We start from the raw sequence: 17,594 nt of genomic DNA, 5'->3' as shown, positions 1-17,594 counted from the left end.
GGCCATCGTGGGACGGGCAACTCTCTCCCTCAGAGCATTAAGCCTATGCTGCATGTTCTGCTATAATGACCACAACTTGCTCAGTTTTTGTCCGATTTCAAAACGGTTTGATTTTTTATGAACGTTTATGCAGTTATGATGCAGCATATTTAGAATCACGGATAATCTTAATCATGTATTTTCTTTTGTAAAAGTAACATTATAGTGACATTATGCAGATAGTTAAAGTAATAGCTACATACTGATTTATTTTACACAGAGTTATGAATTGTTTTTTTAGTGCAGATGACTGGATCACCTATCTACTGCACTGTAACTGCAGCCAGAGTCAGAGCAATTTGCCCGTTCAAATATGGCCGACTGTGAGCTACGCCTGCGTGTAGTCCGATCCACCCCCTTGGGAATTCCTACATACTATACCTTTAATGACATCATCACGCTGCGCCCCCTTCTTCTTCCTCTTCTGCTATGGTTTAATGACACATGAGTGGAGTTTGGTGCATTGTGGGGAAGCTTTACTGTATTTTTCATTTAAAATATTTGCATCACCCTAGTGAATAAGTCCCCTGAGGTCAAGGTGCGGCCGTGGAGCAGCACAGGTCGTCTTTACCGCCCTGATCCTCTCACATCTCTCCCTGGATGGAGCCGTGCCAACACCCAGCTGGCCTTCACCTGGTCACAAAGCTCTTGTTGGCAACCGGCTCCTCTTCCCTGCAGCAGGAAGTAGTGGGCAGCTGCCCAAGGACAAAATGAACCACGGCAGAAGCCCAGCCTTTTTTTTTTTTTCTGCTAAGCTCCTGTCAGAGTCGGTAGGCTACAGTACGGCATGAGGCCGGAGCAGCAGGACCATGTGTGCAAAAATAAAACTGGACTCGGTCCTCACCTGCTGAAAATAGTAAGAAGACAATGACGTGCAGGACTGAGGATTTCTTATTCTTGTCTCGTTGTGTGTATCAGAGAGTCAAAGTTGAGGAGATGATGAGTGTGTAGCTGTTTGATGTCCACACTTTGCTGCCATTTTATGCCAACTGGCTCAATAAAAGAACATTTTTGAGATCAATAACATAAAGTAAAAGTGGCTCTTAATCATTCCTCTTAATCCTGCCCCCTGCAGCCTGGATATTATTACTGATGAGTTTTTGAAACTTTCTTTTTATTGAAGTTTTTCCCCAACAATAAAAAACATAGATAGATAGATAGATAGATAGATAGATAGATAGATAGATAGATAGATTTTTTTGTGGCAATGTTGTATGTATCATCCCTGTTAAATAAACATATAGTTTAAGTTTCAGTTTAAGTTTAATTTATTTATATAGCACCTTTAAAAGCAAAGAGCATTTGCACCAAAGTGCTTCACAGTCAACAGGTCATAGCATAAAACAACATCAATGCAACACAACAACATGATACACTTCAATTAATCAAAGGAAGAGATACAAATTATTAAATCCCATCATTATATAAAAGACAGATTAAGTGCTAGTTAAAAGCCAAAACATAGAAATGGGTCTTAAGGAGCTTCTTGAAAGCCTCAACTAATGGCTTTTCTAATAGTTGTCGGGCCATAAGTGCAACTGGGATTTTACCCAAATACAGTGTAATAAATGAAAAATCAACCCTAAAACCAAAGATTGACCGAAGTTCTCCAGCAAATTCTTGCCAATATGGTTGAATAAGGAGCAAAGCCCAGAATATATGAAGGTAGTCGGCCATAGTCTGTCCACATTGTCTGCTCCGATGTGTTTTAATGTTTTTGTGTTTCTGTGTTTGACGTCAGGTGGTGATCGGGGACAAAGTGGTGCTGAACCCCGTCAACGCCGGTCAGCCGCTGCACGCCAGCACGCACCAGCTGGTGGACAACCCAGGATGCAACGAGGTTCGACCGAACATCGTCGTCTTCTCTCCTCACAGTTTATTCTTCTTCTGTTGCTGCTCAACAATCTAATTATAGCTTCTTCTTTTTTTTTTTGTATTTCTTCTAACTGCTGCCTGATGTGAAACAGTTGCAGGATTGTTCCCTTTGTCCTCCTGATTCAGCATAGTTTAGTTCAGCAGAACAGAATAATGCCAACGCTGCATGTGGAGGATCGTGTTGCTTCTCTTTCTCTCTTACACACATACACACACACACACACACACACAACACTGAGCTGCTCTGTGTTACTTAACAACATTACCTCAGTCAGTTTTAGGCCAGTTGTACCATTCTTCCTGTTTACTGAGGCTGAGACAAACTCATTTTCTTCCTTATTTATGTTTCTGGCTGCAGTTTACATGGTGATAGTGACGGTGAGAACAATGTAAACTGACATGACGCTTGTCATCAAGAAGTGATTAATGGTTTTCCTGCTCTGGATTGACATGCAGTGGAGAATGAAGTCGTTAAAATACAAGTTTCTTCTGCTTTGGCTGCAGAAATCCAACATGCATATGACTACACTGCAAAAACTCAAGATCTTACCAAGAATATTTGTCTTATTTCTAGTCAAAATGTCATTTCTAGTCAAAACAAATCTCATTATACCTAAAATAAGACTCCTCACATAAAAAAGTAGCTTGTTTTTAAGACATTTTTACTTATTTCAAGCCTATTTTCACTTAAAATAAATTTAAGATTAACCCTAATCTGACAGTGGAGCAAGTTTTTCTTTCTTATTACAAGCACAAAAAACTTCCTTTTACTTGCAGATTTTTCTACTTATTTCAAGTGAAAATGATGTAAAAACAAGTTCATTTTAGGTGATGAGTCTTATTTTAAGTGGAAAGAGATTAGTTTTGACTAGAAATGAGACAAATAAGACAAATATTCTTGGAAAGATTTTGAGTTTTTGCAGTGTAAGAAATGAAAATATGGACAATAAATGCTGTAAAATATGTACCTACAGTCTAGTTTAGTTCAGTTAGACAAGATATTGATCTGTTGAACAGTTGGAAAAATATTCTCTGGAATGAGGAAAAAGCAAAAAAAAAATCCCACAGACACTGAACTATCCCTTTAACCTTGACCTTAAAGCTGCTGCCAGGACGACTGATTGTTCAGTTTTGTTTTCTCAGGTGAACTCGGTCAACTGTAACACCAGCTGGAAGATCGTGTTGTTCATGAAATGGAGCGACAATCAGGAAATCATCCTGAAAGGGGTTCGTCTCAAACACACAAACACAAATACACATCATGCATTTACTTTTATTATTGCATTTATAGCAAATACTGCAAATACCTGTGTCTGTCTTGCTTTTTGTCCCAGTGAAAATGTTGGGAATGTGTTCAGTGTGACATTAAACAAGCTTTCGGAGTAAATATTTGAAGTTGTTTTTTAGGTGAAGCTGAATATTTTCTGACAGTAACAGGTGTTGCTGTTGTTTCCAGGGCGACGTGGTGCGACTGTTTCACGCCGAGCAGGAGAAATTCCTCACGTGTGACGATCACAGGAGAAAACAATACGTCTTCCTTCGCACCACTGGGCGGCAGTCGGCGACCTCGGCCACCAGCAGCAAAGCATTGTGGGAGATCGAGGTGTGTGCAGTGAATCGCTCTTTTCTTTTTTTTTTTTAAATATCAACGCCGGTGTGAGATTTCACCGCTGTGTTTCCCCGGTGTCAGGTTGTGCAGCATGATCCGTGTCGAGGGGGGGCCGGGTACTGGAACAGCCTGTTCAGGTTCAAACACCTGGCTACGGGGCACTACCTGGCTGCAGAGGTTAGTGCACTGGGAAAAACACAATAAATACATTTATATTATTATTCTGGACATTCAAATGGACAGAACAGACAATAGAATATCCACTGCACATGATTTAAAGGAGTCATCACCCGAAAATTGCATTTTTCCTTGTTAAAACATGTATACTGGTGTTGAAAGTGGCTGAGTTTTTTGGTTTGGGCTCTTTGTTTAAGCCAGAGTAGCTCATGAGGCTGCACACCACAAAATGATCAGATTTGGATTCTGCTCCTATATTGACGTCACCGTGGGAGACTGCTTTCATAAACACACCTCTCTTCCACCACTCACCGACTGGTTAAATTCTTTTTTAGGAGATAAATGTTGGTCTCATTGATGAAATCTAACAATTGTGGCAGTCGTATTAGTTTGTTTGAATGAAAAGTGAAGCTTCACAGAGCAGCAGCAGCTTTGCCCCGGGGCTCTGTAGCCTACGTACAGAAATCACCACATTTGCATCAATAAATACATGTTTTACAATGAACTGATAAAATTTTGTTTTATTTTATGAAGTTATAACATGGTTACGGTACACGACAGAGAGCAGCCTAGTATGCGGTTTCCAATACAGCCTGCATGTAGCCCACTGGGCTCTGCCCTTCCTGCGTCCAATCAATGCGCGCCTCATTACATATTAATACAATGAACATCCGGACCAGTCAAAACCTCGCGCTTACTCTCACGAGAGAAAGTTACCATATGAAAAAGTGTCAGAACAAGCTTTATGTTTGAATTTAAAAGTTTTAAGAATTGATTCAAAGCAATTTAAGGGGGATTGGATACGTAAAAAACCAGGTGATGACTCCTTTAAACTGAAGGATTACTGCATCAACTTCTCATTGAACCACTTTGCGGTTTTGCAGGTGAATCCAGAATATGAAGAGGAGTGTCTGGAGTCTCGCTCTTCAGTGAGTAATAATACATGAATGAATAAAATAAATGAATGAATGAATGAACTTTATTATCATTATACAAACTGATCAATAAAATTCAGTGTGGCCTCCTGTCAAGGTTAAGGTGTTCCATCTTATCTCAAGAAGATAAGATGGAACAGAATAAAATAACAGCAGCAAAGTCACAAACACTATCATACACTCAACAATTTGAATTGAGGAAACACTAGAGAATAGAAGATAAGAAATATAAGAAGGAAATATATATATAAATAAATGAAAAGTAAAAATAAATAATTAAAGGGATAGTTCACCCAAAATTCAAATTTCACTCATTGTCTATACTCCCCCTCATGTGGACTAAGGGCTGGGAGAAGTTTCAGAGTCCTCCGTGGCTTCTCTGAGTTACAGCGGGGCTCCGTGCAGCACTGCATGTCCATATGACGGTTGAGAACGGAGCTCACTTTTCTTCGTCCAAAAAGACACACCAAAAAACATCCAAATACCTCCATGCTGCTCGTCTGTAATGTCTCTCTTGTATTGAAGCCCCGACATGAGAAATTGTTCCGGAAAAAATTTAATAAGTCTATATTTTAAGCTTGTTTGTAGTGGAAGCTCCCAGTGACTCAGTTCACTGCTTTGCCTTTGCATTGACACCCAGTTCATGGCTCCGCAAATCGTGCGAGATTCCGGCAGAGCAACACTGGGAGCTTCCGCTACAAACAAGCTTAAAATATAGACTTATTTAATTTTTTCCGGAACAATTTCTCATGTTGAGGCTTCAATACAAGAGGGACATTACAGACGAGCACTATGGAGGTATTTGGATGTTTTTTGGTGTGTCTTTTTGGACGAAGAAAAGTGAGCTCCGTTCTCAACCGTCATATGGACATGCAGTGCTGCACGGAGCCCCGCTGTAACTCAGAGAAGCCACGGAGGACTCTGAAACTTCTCCCAGCCCTTAGTCCACATGAGGGGGAGGAACTAATGAGTGAAATTTGAATTTTGGGTGAACTATCCCTTTAAATAACTGTTCAGGTCATACAAGGATAGAAAGATCAAATGGCATAAAGTAATAAAGAGTTAATAAATACATGAATAAAAAAAGAGGGAACGGTGGTAATAGTCTAAATTAAAAATGATATATTATGTAGAACAATTAAAAACAATAAAAGCCAATTGAAATGTTTTCTATTTCATTCTTTCTTATTGATCTATTTACACTTTAATGTACATTAATACCTGCAGCTGTAACAGTGATTTCTCTGCCTGGGATCAATAAAGTATCTCTTGTATTAATCATATCTAATAGTGCTAATAATCTAAAAGTACTCAAATAAATGGTAATTTTCATTCAAAAGGCAAACTGAACAGGTAGGTCTTGAGTTTGCTTTTAAAAATCTACAGGTTGATAGATTATACTTCAGTAATTAAATCTTCACAGTTTCCTGCAGTAGATGTGTGTGAGCAGCAGAGGGCGACGTCGTGCTGTGAATGAGTCTTAGAGACGGAGCTGCAGTTCGTTGCTGCTGCTCATTATTGAACTGACTCAGTCCTGAACTTTATCTGTTGTTTCTACAGTAAAATAACTAAAGTCTTCGTAAAATAATGAAGAAATAATCTGAGAATGATCAAGGTCCTGTAGAAAAGAAAAAAAAAAAAGGAAAACAGTTGCCGCTGTTGTTGTTTTAAAAGACTGTTTTCATTATATTTGAGTCTAAACACGTGTGAAATGGCCTCAAAATGTAGGAAAATTAAAATCCCACTTCAAATAATTTCACCAAGACATTTTTTTCCAGTTCATCAAGTGCATGAATCCATTTGAAGCTTCGACTAATCAGATGAAGCCGTTTGGTCACAGGTCCTCTCAGGTGACTGTTATTGGCTTATTGAGTTAAAGACTGTGACAGTTTTACTTGGAAAAACTCAACTGACACATAAAAGAGTCGTTGTTGTTGCTCCGCTGCTGCAGTCATCATCATCATCACCCCCCCAATCCCCTCCTTCCTCCTCCTCCTCCTCCTCCTCCTCCTCCTCATCCGCTGCTTTTCATTTTCCTTATCTTGAGTCATGTTCTCCTGGAAATGTTTCCATGGAGCTGTTGTCGTTGTTCACCCACTGACCCCTAGTGATCCTCACACACACACACAGAGAGATAGATAATCTCAGTGATCGAGATGTTTTTCTTTTTTTAACATTTTTTTTATTATTAGGCTATTTTTTTTTTTTTTTTATAATGCATGCAAATACACAAAACAAACCCTCTTATGCGTACATACCTGTATACTGATTAATACTGCAAAAAAGAATAATAATAATAATAGGAATGATGATGTTAAAGCAGAAGTAAGCGATATTTTTGTGTTAATCTAAGTCTTAAATAGTTGTATCTTCCGACAGCAATCACTTACATAGAGTGTTTGGTCTGAATCACGGGTCTGTCAGTCACTCTGCTCTGAGCCGAGGAGAAAACTTTTCTCGTACAAGTTTCCTACAAGTTTTATCCAATGAGGAGAGAGAACGGCATAAAGGGGCAGTCCTCTCTGTGTGTGCAGCCAAGGGATGCGCGTGAATGTGGTGACGTAGCGACGAGGACCAATAGATCCATGACGAGGGCGGGGGCTGCTAACTCCATCGGCTGACAAGACGTTATGGTGCGTTCAAGGTAACTCGTAACTCGTGTTTTTCCGACCTGTGAAGTCGTACCAGTTCGATCTGGTACGACTTCACAGGTCAGAAGTTACGAGTGGCCGTTATAGTGACTTTCACAGGTAAAACAGGTCGGAGAAACACGAGTGGGTTGCCTGGAACGCTACAAAGTCGTAAGTCGTGACTTGAAGCTGTAATTTACGGTTTCAAAAACCTGCCTGGAACGCAGCATTAGCCAAAACGACCGGATCGCTTACTTTTGCTTTAATAATGATAAAATTGATAATAACAGTAATAATGACATGACACAAATATAAAGAGTAATAAAACGAAAAAATAAATAAAAAATATCAATTCGAAAATTAGAGAGTGAAAAAATTGGGGTAGAAAAGAAAAACACACACAAAAAGAGTGTACCTAGTTCCTTTGAACATTTATTTAGTTGTAGGTTTCTGCAGCTCTCATTTACAGGGAGTCATACCTGCAAGAAGATTTTCTCTTTCTTGTCGTCCTTGGGCTTCGGGGCTTCGGTATCTTTCCAATGTTGGAGAATTCATTTCTTAAAAACTAGAGATGAATAGAGAGTTTGATTGAGATGTTTTTCATAGATTCATACTATTGTTATTATTGTAGTTGATTTTATTGTAAAGTGTATTGAGACAATGTAGCATGGTGATTTTGCACTTTAAATAATAAATTGATTGATTGATTGATGGAGGTTATTTCTAATCCGACTGTGTGTTTCTCTGTGACTCGTTCCCCCTCAGCTGGACTCGGAGCAGGAAGCGCTACGAGCCCGACTGAGAAACGTCCAGGACAAAGTGATGTACACGCTGGTGTCCGTTCCCGACGGCAACGACATCTCCTCCATATTCGAGCTGGACCCGACCACGCTGAGAGGCGGAGACTCGCTGGTGCCCAGGTTAGAGAAGAGAGAGAAGAGATGATGACATGATGACATGACCCCGCCTCCGTCGCCATGACAACATGCAGATAATAATGAGTGTGGAGTGGAACAGGACAGGACACGGTCTAATGACCCCCGGTCCGTCACCGTTTCCACTGAAAACCAAACAGCTGGTCTCACGTAGGGGACTTCCACCGCTCATCATCCCCACAGGCTCACACGGTTACAACACAATAAACCACGGCTGCAGTGTGCGTGTGTGTCTGTGTGTGTGTGCGTGATGATGCTGGTTAGTTTAAGAGAGTGTGTGTCACTCACTGTTACTCATGTTACCGTATCATATCATATCACTCACACGGATGGAGCCGTTTATTAGCTGATACATCCTGACGCAAACACTTAACAACACACACTGCAGGAACTAAAGTTATTAAAAAAGGCCTGTGTGTGTGTGTGTGTCTCTTTGTGTGCGTGTGTGTGTGTGTGTGCGTGTGCATGCGTCAGCAGATGTGTTGGTGCTTGTTTCTAGTGAATGTAATGTGGGTTTCCTCTGAATTTGTCCCCACACACTGTCATGGTATTTTAACAGACGTTAGTGCGGCTTCACTAGAATGAATGACGCTCACACTGTGGTTCAGGTTTTTATGAAGGATGTTTGTGTATTTATTTATTTATTTATCCTCCACTTCCTGTTGGGATGAGGTCGTTTGCCGTCTCAGCTGCTTGCTGCTGGAAAACCACAGCTGAAATGTTGCACAGTTAAAGAGTTAGACAGTGTGCATCATGACTAATATATCTTTATTTCAGACTCAGGTTCCATAGCAAGAATAAAGCTAAAACATAGAAATACTGTAGGGCAGGGGTGTCAAACTCATTTTAGTTGAGGGGCCACAAACAGCACAATTGGATCTCAAGTGGGCCGGACCAGTAAAATAATAGCATGATAAGCTATAGATAAATAAATAATTGTATTATAAGATGTTTGCAGTTAATGAACTATTCTTTTACAAAACATATTATGAACAATCTGAATTTCTTGATAAAAATACATGTGCAATTTCAACAATAGTATCCCTCTTCTGCCTTCTATGTACTGTAATTTTCACACTTGGCGAATTCATTCTGAGGGCCAGATTGGACCCCATGCTGGGCCGGTTTTGCCCACGGGCTGCACGTTTGACACCCCTGCTGTAGGGATTTACATCGTTGATATAAAAAAAAAAAATAGAAAATAGAAATTACTACAGTATAAAGTTAAATAGAGACAACTGTAGCAGTGTCTCCAGAACAGAGATTGATACCTGATGGAACTACAGTTGATGTGGATCAAACTGTTAACTATCTGGTTTTCTGAGGCATCAAGCCCACATATAAATCTATACATTTCTAAGTACAGCGTTAAAGGTGTTGCCACGTGCATTTACAAACATTTCACTCAGCACTCAGCCATCAAAATTCTTAAAGGGACAACGAGGAGTTTTGGAAAAGTGAAGTGTTTTCACACTACATTTATGAGCCTCCGCACCGTGAAATTCTTTGCCCGGCGCAAGACAGACTCATGTTTTCATTCATCAAGAATTAAAGTCAGAGGTTCGAAGACGATCAGATAACGTCATAGTCCCGACTTTCTACTAAAATAACGATAGAGACAAAACAATATATTTATCGCAAATGGGCCCATTAACAAGTGTGGGTAACATAGATTCATCCACATTAATATGAGACTTTTTTTATTGTCGCAGAATTTTTCGTTCTGCCGATGGAGAAACTCCTTGTTGTCCCTTTAATGCATCGTTATACGCAACCTGTCATTTTGTTTCCTTGTAGTTAACCCACAGGTGTGCCGTGTACAGATGTGCACAGTACAGAGCTTTAAACTGATATTTTAACGTCATCTGTAGACAAATGAAAACTGTGAGCAAGAGTATTCATAGCCTGCACATACATTTTGCAGCACTGCCTCCTGATATCATCATCATCTGTCATGTCCTCTGGAAGGAAATGGCCGAGGTATTTGACCTTTTTACAGGGAGCAACATTATTATTTGACAGATTAAAAGCAAGAAAAGACATTTTTTTGGTTTCTCTCTAGTGCAGCAGATCAGAACATAACTCTTATGGCATTATATTTTATGTTGTGTTCAGCACCACATACAGAGCAGTGACACGTACAGACATAATATCTCAAATAAGAAGACATCTGCTGTAATTTCACAAAGACCTGCTGTGTCTACATGCAGTGTGTGTGTGTGTGACGGTTTGAAAATGCATTTTCCTTTTTAATGCAGAGCACGTACTTGAATAATTTAATATTTCTAGTTTAATTTAAGTAGTTTGAGTTGTTATTCTAGCAGCGTGGTTGCCAGTGCCGACAGTTTGGGTTCATGTTCATGCACTGATGCTTGAGAAGAAAAAAAAAAGAGCAGCGCTAGAAACTGTTCTGTTGAGTATTTATGTATCGAAAACAAAAATATGCAAAAAAAAAAAACCCGAAATGATACCGTGAATAAAATGTGTTTGCAGGAACTCGTACGTGCGACTCAGACACCTGTGCACCAACACATGGGTTCACAGCACCAACCAGCCAATCGACAAGGAGGAGGAGAAACCTGTCATGCTGCGTGTGAGTGACAGCTCATTTGCATATATATATGTGTGGCGTCGGGTGAAGAAGCTTCTGAACATGAAGTGCCCAAAGGCGATTTATCAATATTAATCAATAATATCACACATTTCTCTGCCTCTGTTTCCTCTCCTTCTTTTTTTTTTCAACAATTTTTATTGATTTTGAACATAAAACATATCAGACACAACAGGCACCATACACGTTTACATAAAAAGGTCATTGTATTAACTTATGCACTGCAAAAACTCTAAATCCTTCCAAGAATATTTGTCTTATTTCTCATCAAAATGTCTCATTTCTAGTCAAAACTAATCTCTTTCCACTTAAAATAAGACTCATCACCTAAAAATTAACTTGTTTTTAGATCATTTTCAGTTGTTTCAAACTAATTTTCACTTGAAATAAGTAGAAAAATCTGCCAGTGAAAGCAAGTTTTTTGTGCTTGAAATAAGAAAGAAAAACTTGCTCCACTGTCAGATTTTTCTACTTATTTCAAGTGGAAAATTTGCTTGAAAAAATTAAAAAAGTATCTTAAAAACAAGCTACTTTTTACTTTAAGTATAATTAGATTTATTTTGACTAGAAATTACATTTTGACTAGAAATAAGACAAATATTCTTGGTAAGATTTTGAAATTTTGCAGTGTGTATCTCAAAATGGAAAATAGATAGAAGAAGGGGATTAATTAAAAAAAAAAAAAGAAAGAAAAGAAAGAAAGAAAGAAAAAAAAGATTAAACTTATATAGTATGTACCCAAAACATGTATACACTCTTCAAAAGTAAAAAAGTAAAAAAAATCAAACTACTGGGCAAGTGCTCTTAATAGCACTTCTATAACTCTGTTTTCTGGTTAAAATAATCAATAAACGGTTTAGTTGCCAAACTCTAAAGAACTTTCTTTCCTGATTTTTCAGTAGAATCTGGTTTTTCTCCTATGAATTTGTTTCTTCTTCTGATTGAAGATCGGCACGTCTGCGCTCAAAGAAGACAAGGAGGCGTTTGCCATCGTGCCCGTCTCCCCGGCAGAAGTCAGAGACCTGGACTTCGCCAACGACGCCAGTAAAGTGTTGGCGTCCATCGCTGGGAAGCTGGAGAAAGGCACAATCACACAGAACGAGAGGAGGTATTATACGTCACCTTCCCATTCTTTTGCAGGCTGCTGCTTTGTTTCCCTTTTTCACTCTGAAACTGTAGAAAACTACAATAATACACTGATATTGATGAAAATATTGAAAAAAAAAATGTTTCATGTTTAACTTTATGTCTTTTGGAGATCATTTCATCTTCCACTTGATGAACTGTTAAACACATTAACAGATATTTAGGACCGGGGGGGGGGGGCAAACTTTTGCATGATACTGCAAATGTACTGTATGTCAAGACTGTGAATTTGTAAACTGGAAACAATGTAGTCATCATCAAATCACTGCTCGATGTGTCTCATTTTTTATTTATTTAAACCTTTATTTTAACTCGTTGGTCACTGAGGTTTCCCTCATTTAAAGGGACGACGAGTTTACAAGCAGCAACAGAGCATAAACACAATTACATTGAAAAACAATTGCACACACCAAACATTTAAAATTAGCAAGAGAGGGAATATTCTCCAGCCCCAAAGTGTGTTAGAGAATATTCCACGAGTTTGGAGCATCAAAAGAAAAGGCTCTGATTGTACAAAAGGAACCTTAAGAGCGCTATTCTAATAGGGATGAAATGTTTGGGGGCTGTTTACCAGTAAGGGCCTTGAAAATAAACAAATAAAAAAGTTTTTTATCCGTCTGTCAGAGAGGGAGGGCGAGACAACTTTTTCATATAGTATATTCAGATATTTCATTCATGTACTTAGAAAGAAAATGTGTTACACATGAACAGTTGCAACAGATGAAAAGGAACCCAGAAGAAGCAGAAACTGCTTATAAATAGGGGGTACACTGCAAAAACTCAATATCTTACCAAGAATATTTGTCTTATTTCTAGTCACAACAAATCTAATTATACTAAAAATGAGATGCATCACATAAAAAGTTGCTTGTTTTTTTTAGACACTTTTTACTTATTTCAAGCCTATTTTCATTTGAAATAAGTAGAAAAATCTGATAGTGGAGCAAGTTTTTCTTTCTTATTACAAGCACAAAAAAATTGCTTTCACTGGCAGATTTTTCTACTTATTTCAAGTGAGAATTTGTTTGAAACAAGTAAAAATTATCTAAAAACAAGTTAATTTTTAGGTGATGAGTCTTATTTTAAGTGGAAAGAGATTAGTTTTGACTAGAAATGAGACATTTTGACAAGAAATAAGACAAATATTCTTGGAAAGATTTAGAGTTTTTACAGTGTCATATCTATCCCCAGTAGTAAATCCGAGAGCAGAGTGACAAATGGAGTCCAGAGGTTTGAGGCTTGTAGTTGCTGCATGTCTGTAAATAATACTAATGTGTTTGTGTTTTTTAAATTCCCAACCAGGGCGGTGACGAAGCTGCTGGAGGACCTGGTCTTCTTCGTGGTGGACATCCCCAACAACGGGCAGGACGTTCTGGAGATCATGGTCAACAAACCCAACAGGGAGCGACAGAAACTCATGAGAGAGCAGAATATTCTCAAACAGGTGATCAGCTGTTCTTCTTCTGGTTCTGTTCCGCTCTGTACTTTACGTTTTCCCATCGGACGTTCATGAAGTTCTTGTCTCAACGACCTTCTCCTGGTTCCTGGTTCAGATCTTCAAGCTGCTGCAGGCTCCGTTCACCGACAGCGGCGACGGGCCGATGCTGCGTCTGGAGGAGCTGGCCGACCAGCGCCACGCGCCCTTCAGACACATCTGTCGCCTGTGTTACCGAGTCCTACGCCACTCTCAGCAGGACTACCGCAAGAACCAGGTACGGTAGCAGTCGTGTAGTCCAGTGGTTCTCAACCTTTTGTACATCAACGACCCCTAAATTGACACAATTAGACCACGGACCCCCATTGGACCAAATTTAGAAGTAAACACCAGAAATACACAAATATTTGTTCTGAGACTGAAGAACATTACTTTTTTGTACATTCAAATAATGGCCAATGGCGTGAATTTTTAGAAAGTGGTCCAATTTCTCCCAAAAAAAGTAAAGAATAAAAAAAAGTGAAAATTTTCTCAAAGAAGAGGTAAATTTTCTCGTGAAAAATGTTAAAAATAAAAATAAGAAAAGTAAAAATCTTCTAGAAAAAAGTGGTAAAATTTTGCAAAAAAAAAAAAGTTTTCAAAAAATCTAGAAAAAGTGGTAAAAAAAAAAAACCTAGAAAAAAGTGGTAAATTTTCTCTAAAAAAAGTAAAAAGTAAAAAAAAAATCTAGAAAAAGTGGTTAAAAAAAAAAGTGATAAACAAAGTGGAAGAAAAAGTCTGGGGACCCCCTTCAAATCTCTCAAGGACCCCTGGGGGTCCCCGGACCCCACGTTGAGAACCACCGGTGTACTCAGGTGTACTCAGTATACCCACTGGAAATGCATAAATACTTCAGTATACCCAGTACAACAAAACTATCTAACTAAAGTAAATGTCAATGGTTCTCAAAGTGGGAGGGTTGACAGGGTTCAAGGGGGTTCCCAGCTTTTTCTTGAAATTTTTTCACTTTTTTAATCATTGTTTAATTTTTTTTTTTTAATTTTACCACTTTTCCTAGAGTTTCTTCTCAATTTTTCTGTTCTACTTGAGAAACTTCACCCCTTTTTGTATTATTGTTTGCCCCCCCCTTTTTTTGAGAAATGTTACCATATTTTTCTATAATTTTTTGAAAAATGTTACCACTTTTTCTGAGTAATTTTACCACTTTTTTCTCAATTTTCTTAAAAAAACTTTTTACTATTTACTATATACTATTTTAACTTTTACCGCTTTTCTTTTTATTATTGTTTGACTTTTTTTTTTTTAATTTTACCACTTTTCCTAGAATTTCTGTGAAATTTTACCAGTTTCTTCTAAAAATTTTAAAACTTTTTTTTTTTTTTTAGAAATTTTACCAGTTTCTTCTAAAAAATTTTAAACTTTTTTTTTTTTTTAATTTTACCAGATTTTTCAAAAAAAAAAAAAAAAAATGTTTATTTTTTTGTGAGAATTTGTACCACTTTTTTCCAGAAATTTCTCTATAATCTACGCCTAATTTAAACGTACATTGATTGTTTGTGTATTTCTGGTGTTTGCTTAAAAATGTTGTCCAATGGGCGTCCGTGGTCTAGTTTGTGTCAATTTTGGGGTCCTTGATATAAAAAAAGTTTGAGAACCACCGGTCTATGTGATACAAGTATGAACAGTTTACCACCTAAAAAGCAGTTTACCCACTACAAAACATTAGACTACACCACTGTACGGTAGTGTGTCGTTGGGCCTGGGGATGACTGTAATGATGCCATAATAAAATGTAAAAAAACCAGTGTGAGGGTGCAGAGGCTGTCTCACCTCTCCGTCTCCGTCCTGCAGGAATACATCGCCAAGCAGTTTCGCTTCATGCAGAAACAGATCGGCTATGACGTCCTGGCAGAAGACACCATCACGGCTCTGCTGCACAACAACCGCAAGCTGCTGGAGAAACACATCACTGCTGCAGAGATCGACACGTTTGTCAGCCTGGTCCGCAAGAACCGTGAGCCCAGGTCTGTCCGTCTGAGTCCGTCCCACGTACAGCACACAATGTCCTGGCTAACAGACAGAACTGAATATGGAATTAATTATAATGACATTTATGATGTTAATCCAAGATAATGTGTTAATGCATCTTCATACCCTGATTAAAATGCAGCGATCACACGTTCAGCACACACACCAGTGTGAAAAAGCAAAACGACTAACACATAAGCATTTGGTTTTAACATAAATCTTTTTTTCTGGCCTTTTCTTTTTGTGTGTGTGTGTTTGTGTGTCTTCAGGTTCTTGGACTACCTGTCAGACTTGTGTGTGTCGATGAATAAGTCCATCCCTGTGACCCAGGAGCTCATCTGTAACGCTGTTCTGGATCCAACTAATGCAGATATCCTCATAGAAACAAAGTGAGTTCATCTTCTAAGACATTTGATAGATAGATAGATAGATAGATAGATAGATAGATAGATAGATAGATAGATAGATAGATAGATAGATAGATAGATAGATGGATAGATGGATAGATGGATAGACTTTATTGATCCCAAGCTGGGAAATTACAGTGCAGCAGCAGCATTACAGACACACAGTGACGATAACAACATATAGTATAAGAATATAAAGAATAAGAATATAAAGAACAAACTATACATAATAAAATAGCAATGGCAAATAAAATAAAATGTGATGTACAAAAGTATATACAACAAATTGGCAGTGTTGATTTTAGTGCAAAGTGTGTAACTGTGTGTAGAAAATAAAGTGCGCAGTGACTGTAAGTTATTTGGTTATTTGGATCCATAACGGAGCGTTTCTTGAAAATGGTCGCAAATGTTTTTCCTTAGATTAACAAAAAAAAGAGATTTTGTCGAGTTATTGTTTTTTGCTACTTTTTCATTTCCCACTCTCCACTCCACAGACTGGTGCTGTCTCGGTTTGAGATCGAGGGCGCGCCGCTGGGGGAGAACTCTATCGAGTCGGAGGAGGACGAGGAGGAAGTGTGGTTGTTCTGGAAGGACAGCAACAAAGAGATCCGCAGTAAAAGCATCAGGGAGCTGGCCCAGGACGCCAAGGAGGGCCAGAAGGAGGACCAGGAGGTCATCAGCTACTACAGGTACAACAAACATCTTCCTCAATCTTTTTTATTTATCCTTTATTTAACCAGGTAAAACTCATTGAGATTTAAAAACCTCTCTTACAAGAGTGACCTGGCTAAGAAAGCAGTGCGCAAAACAACACCAGAAAACAGACACGGAGCGTTGTAAAAGGTCTGACACCAGAAATGATATCTAGGAACTTCAAGGATTAAAACCTGCTAACGTGTAGTTTTTCCACAATAGGTGTTGCATTGTTTGGAGACAGCCTGTAGCTTCCCAGTAGCTAGTAGAAAGGCTATCTTGGACTCAAATGGAAGCTTATGAATTAAGGAAATTTTCTATATACATGTTAGGCATAGATATTCTCCATAAAGTGCTGAAAAATAATAATTTTCATGAGAATTTGTCAGGCGAACAGTACTTTTTTTTGTCTATTTTGGGATGTTGAGGGTGATATCTTAAAATTGAGTTGCAACAAACCCCAGAATCTTTTTTTCATGCCTCCCCCTATGTGTCAAGACACTCTCTGCCACATTTTATAGTTGTATGACTATTTATGCCATTGTAGTACCTAAATATATGCATTTACATCATTTCGCCAGCAAAATGACCCAAGAAAGGGGTTTTGGCCCCTGTAGCTTTCCAGCAGCTAGTTGACCGGGTTGTCCACCCAGGTTTTAATCCTTGAAGGTCCTAGATATCATTTCTGGTGTCAAACCTTTTACAACGCTCCATGTCTGTTTTTTTGCTTTGCCCCCTGGGTACATAGAATTATACAAACGGTATAAACATTTACAAGAGTCAATGGATCTTCGTTCTCGATCCTTTAGGACTGATCTGAATTCCCCCAGGCCAGTGAGTTCAGTCAGTCCTAGATCCCTCTGCAGATCGTTCCAGCTTGAGGGGGCAGAGAATTTAAATGCCTTTTTCCCCAACTCAGTCCTGACTATTGGGACCTGCATCTGTATGATGTTCTGGGATCGCAGACTTTATGCTTTACGCATGTATAGGCACAAATATGGGGGGGGGGGACCAAGTATAGATTCGTATATAAAACTCCTGCGAACCGGTGAACAAATAAAGAGGGGCAGCATG

General features: G+C 38.7%; 1 protein-coding gene across 3 annotated transcripts in view; it reads left to right on the top strand.

Annotated features, from left to right (window-relative positions):
• LOC310986440 (inositol 1,4,5-trisphosphate-gated calcium channel ITPR1) overlaps positions 1 to 17,594 on the top strand; it is a 152,207-nt gene that overhangs the window by 41,167 nt on the left and 93,446 nt on the right. For all 3 annotated transcript variants that reach the window (XM_083972345.1, XM_083972344.1, XM_083972346.1), the window contains exons 7-19: positions 1,781 to 1,879; positions 3,058 to 3,141; positions 3,371 to 3,517; positions 3,605 to 3,700; positions 4,585 to 4,629; positions 8,031 to 8,185; positions 10,694 to 10,793; positions 11,759 to 11,919; positions 13,260 to 13,401; positions 13,511 to 13,669; positions 15,244 to 15,416; positions 15,690 to 15,809; positions 16,322 to 16,516. In XM_083972345.1, the coding sequence (XP_083828471.1) occupies positions 1,781 to 1,879; positions 3,058 to 3,141; positions 3,371 to 3,517; positions 3,605 to 3,700; positions 4,585 to 4,629; positions 8,031 to 8,185; positions 10,694 to 10,793; positions 11,759 to 11,919; positions 13,260 to 13,401; positions 13,511 to 13,669; positions 15,244 to 15,416; positions 15,690 to 15,809; positions 16,322 to 16,516 (1,676 nt within the window). The remainder of the gene's footprint in view (positions 1 to 1,780; positions 1,880 to 3,057; positions 3,142 to 3,370; positions 3,518 to 3,604; positions 3,701 to 4,584; positions 4,630 to 8,030; positions 8,186 to 10,693; positions 10,794 to 11,758; positions 11,920 to 13,259; positions 13,402 to 13,510; positions 13,670 to 15,243; positions 15,417 to 15,689; positions 15,810 to 16,321; positions 16,517 to 17,594) is intronic.

The sequence above is a fragment of the Trachurus trachurus genome (genome assembly GCF_905171665.1).
Source record: "Trachurus trachurus genome assembly, chromosome: 5".
Classification (NCBI taxonomy): Eukaryota; Metazoa; Chordata; class Actinopteri; order Carangiformes; family Carangidae; genus Trachurus; species Trachurus trachurus.
Note: the sequence above shows the minus strand (reverse complement) of the source record. Positions and strands in the feature narration are given on the sequence as shown.